Source organism: Morone saxatilis, unplaced genomic scaffold (assembly GCF_004916995.1).
Source record: "Morone saxatilis isolate NCDOM2014 unplaced genomic scaffold, NCSU_SB_2.0 Contig5, whole genome shotgun sequence".
Taxonomy (NCBI): Eukaryota; Metazoa; Chordata; class Actinopteri; family Moronidae; genus Morone; species Morone saxatilis.
In genome coordinates this window covers 13,355,411-13,358,707 of record NW_023340095.1, presented here as the reverse complement: position 1 = coordinate 13,358,707, position 3,297 = coordinate 13,355,411, and the positions used below count along the sequence as shown (strand labels likewise).

General features: G+C 41.9%; 3 protein-coding genes across 3 annotated transcripts in view; 1 reads left to right on the top strand and 2 right to left on the bottom strand.

Annotated features, from left to right (window-relative positions):
* The window catches only part of col28a2a (collagen, type XXVIII, alpha 2a), a 21,726-nt gene extending 21,522 nt beyond the window's left edge, over positions 1 to 204 (bottom strand). Inside the window, exon 1 of the mRNA XM_035677008.1 lies at positions 87 to 204. The gene's annotated coding sequence lies outside the window, so the exon portion shown is untranslated. The remainder of the gene's footprint in view (positions 1 to 86) is intronic.
* Positions 1 to 1,334, top strand: part of LOC118339305 (ATP synthase subunit beta, mitochondrial-like) — a 3,600-nt gene extending 2,266 nt beyond the window's left edge. The window contains exons 6-10 of the mRNA XM_035676885.1: positions 25 to 183; positions 296 to 418; positions 505 to 717; positions 811 to 1,012; positions 1,092 to 1,334. Of these exons, the coding sequence (XP_035532778.1) occupies positions 25 to 183; positions 296 to 418; positions 505 to 717; positions 811 to 1,012; positions 1,092 to 1,189 (795 nt within the window). The 3' untranslated portion in view covers positions 1,190 to 1,334. The remainder of the gene's footprint in view (positions 1 to 24; positions 184 to 295; positions 419 to 504; positions 718 to 810; positions 1,013 to 1,091) is intronic.
* Positions 1,335 to 1,395: 61 nt separating this feature from the next.
* The window catches only part of zgc:172182 (coiled-coil domain-containing protein 89), a 3,091-nt gene continuing 1,189 nt past the window's right edge, over positions 1,396 to 3,297 (bottom strand). The window contains exons 2-7 of the mRNA XM_035676886.1: positions 2,536 to 3,002; positions 2,154 to 2,284; positions 1,933 to 2,069; positions 1,759 to 1,835; positions 1,581 to 1,680; positions 1,396 to 1,482 (exon numbers count right to left, since the gene is read on the bottom strand). Coding sequence (XP_035532779.1) covers positions 1,396 to 1,482; positions 1,581 to 1,680; positions 1,759 to 1,835; positions 1,933 to 2,069; positions 2,154 to 2,284; positions 2,536 to 3,002 — 999 coding nt within the window. The remainder of the gene's footprint in view (positions 1,483 to 1,580; positions 1,681 to 1,758; positions 1,836 to 1,932; positions 2,070 to 2,153; positions 2,285 to 2,535; positions 3,003 to 3,297) is intronic.

Sequence of the window (3,297 nt, the reverse complement as noted above, 5' to 3'; positions counted from 1 at the left end):
TAATTCTTGTGTTCGTGTTCTCAGGTAGCGCTGGTGTACGGTCAAATGAACGAGCCCCCAGGCGCCCGTGCCAGAGTTGCTCTTACCGGTTTGACTGTTGCTGAATACTTCCGTGATCAGGAGGGACAGGATGTGCTTCTCTTTATTGACAACATCTTTAGGTTCACCCAGGCCGGATCAGAGGTATGCAATGTCTAATATATGACATATTATAGAATATATTTTTTTGTTTTTTTGCAGATTTAATCAACAAAATAACCTTTTATGGACTGAATATTGTATAATTGTTCTTCAGGTGTCTGCCCTGCTGGGTCGTATCCCCTCTGCTGTGGGTTACCAGCCCACCTTGGCCACCGATATGGGGACCATGCAGGAGAGAATTACCACCACCAAGAAGGGCTCCATCACCTCAGTACAAGTGAGACCACACAAGATGCTAATAACGTCAGCGCACACTCCTTTTTAAATAAGTCTTCATATGAAATTCGCTCTGTTTTTTTACAGGCTATTTATGTGCCAGCTGATGACTTAACTGACCCCGCTCCTGCCACAACTTTTGCTCACTTGGACGCCACAACTGTGCTGTCCCGTGCTATTGCCGAGCTCGGTATCTATCCTGCTGTGGACCCCCTAGATTCCACCTCCCGTATCATGGACCCCAACATCGTCGGGGCTGAACACTACGACGTTGCTCGTGGCGTGCAGAAGATTCTTCAGGCAAGCCTCATGTTGGATGCTGTTGAATCTTGTTAACCATATCCACAATCCAAAAGCTAAACTGAAACCTTGTCGTCTTTTTTTCCCCCCCAGGACTATAAATCATTGCAGGACATCATTGCCATCCTGGGTATGGATGAATTGTCTGAGGAAGATAAGCTGACTGTAGCTCGCGCTCGTAAGATCCAGCGTTTCTTGTCGCAGCCTTTCCAGGTAGCAGAAGTCTTCACTGGCCACATGGGGAAGTTGGTGCCTCTTAAGGAAACGATCAAAGGCTTCCAGAGCATTCTCGGAGGTAGAGTGCTGCGCCGACGTTGTTGAATTTGTAAATGACCTTAATGGACATTTGATGGTTATTCTTTTCTCTCTTCAAGGTGAATACGATGCCCTGCCAGAGCAAGCTTTCTACATGGTGGGTCCCATCGAAGAAGTAGTCCAGAAGGCCGAGAAACTGGCAGAGGAGCATTCTTAAGTGATTTGTCTGTAAGGTTTTATGAGAAACATTTGTACAGTATAATTTCTATTTGAGGAACTTCTAACATGTCATGCTAAGTATGTTGTGTTGTTCTATTTCTCATGAAAGGTGAAATAAAAATTATGTTGTGATATATAAATTATCAGTGAGCAAACCTTCTTTGTGAAAATTATTTATTTTAATGAAAACGCACAGTGTGAGAATTAGCCGATCATGTGGCGCAGTGTCTTATTCAACTCCTTTTCTTGTACGAGGAGGTTGTTGCTGTGTTCTTTGAAGGCTTCAAAATCCTGTAAAATAATGACAGAAGAAAAGATGTTGAGGCTCTCAGCCCTCTGTTGGCCACTGTCAGTGACTTAACTATTCAATATCGCAGATTTCAACAAACCTTTTGGAACTTCACATATTTTGTCGTGGATTCTTCGAGAGCAGACTTGAGAGATTTCACTTTCTCATCCGCATTGACGGCTTCAGCTTCCCGTTCAAACCTAAAAGGACGGGACAGATACAGACGTGGACAACCATTGTTATACAAAGCAGCATTATGTTGCTGGTGCACAATTTACCTGTCCTCCGCTTCGGCCCGGGCTTTTTTCTCTTCTTTCCATTTTGTCTCCAGCTGCTGGATTTCTTCTTGTTTCTCCTGTATTTAAGACCAATTCGTGTGGTTATGAAGTGAATTGGTTCACCTGTGCAGATCTGTGATTTTAGTCAGGAGAACAAATCCTCTTTTCAGTCACCTGTATTGCTTTCCCTCTGTCCATAGACAGATGCAATAACCTGTCCTTCTCTTTGGTGAGGCTTGTTATGCTTTCTGTCAGGTGGATTTTGTCCAAAGCGTGCTCTTCTTCAGCCTTTTCTAGCTGCAGCTTAAGGTCTGATTGTGGGAAGAAGGCCTAAAGTTTACACATGCTTGTATTTTGTTACACTAAGGAGAATCATAAAAACATTCACTACACACCTTTGCACATCTTCACAGCGCCTCTTTGCTGTTGTTGAGTTTCATGTAATTGTTCGGTTAGTGATGCTTCCTTGGCTTGATGCAGAGTCGCTTGTTCCAGGAGTTTTGACTGGCATCCAGCTAATTTCTCTCTTTAACACAGATGTAAAAAAACAGCATCAAAATCATCAATATTAATGTGAAATGTAAATAATAAACAGCTAGGACAGATTATTTTATTATTTTATTGATCTGTGGAGACGTTTTTCAATAACGGGACTAAACCTTTGGAATAATAGAAACAGCAGTGAATGTTTAGCGGTTTTACTGGATGAGATGAAACGATCAAACTTGCTGTCGATGGATCAATACATTGATCTTTAACATAGACTCATCTTCTTACCGATACTCATTTTCCTTATTTGTGTATTTCTCTGTCAGCTGTTGGATTTCTTGCAGCAGGTTTTGAACAAACACTTCTTTATCTTGTAACTTTTGGGAGAAAAGTGTGTCGTTTTCTGACTGCAGCTGTTTGTTCTCCAGCTTTAAATGGGCATTCTGAGTTTTGTACTCGTCCATGAAAGCAATAATCGCTTTATTGTTGGCAGCCAAATCCATGAATCTCCTCTCTAGTAGCTCTATTGTCTTTCTTTTGCTGTCCACTTCTTTCTTGTAGTCTGTTACTTGGCCCTCCAGCTCCGTATTGATTTTTTGCAGGGCTTGACACCGAAGAAGCAGCTCATCTGCTCTCTGTTTCAGTATGCAGATCAGACTTGACTGTTCATCTATTCTGGACCGCAGCATCTCTTTTGTATCCTCTGTAGAAAGGATCCGAAGCTTCTCCAGTGACTTCTGAATACTGTCCACGTGCTAGGAAGAAGGGGACAAAAATCTGTGTTAAAACATGACAGTGTTTAGAAGTTTTTGGCAGCAAGTTATTCTGTGTATGGACGAGGGCCAGGAACCGAAAGACACATTTTATACTTTTTACACGCAAAATTGTTTGGTTATTTCTGTGCTTGCAATTTATTTTGGTCCAATTACCAACACCGATATATCTACAGTAAGGTCATATCGACTAATATATTGGCCTGGTTGATTAATGATTGAGTTTGGACCATTGACTGTACTGTATACTGCTGTATACCATCATATAGGACACAAG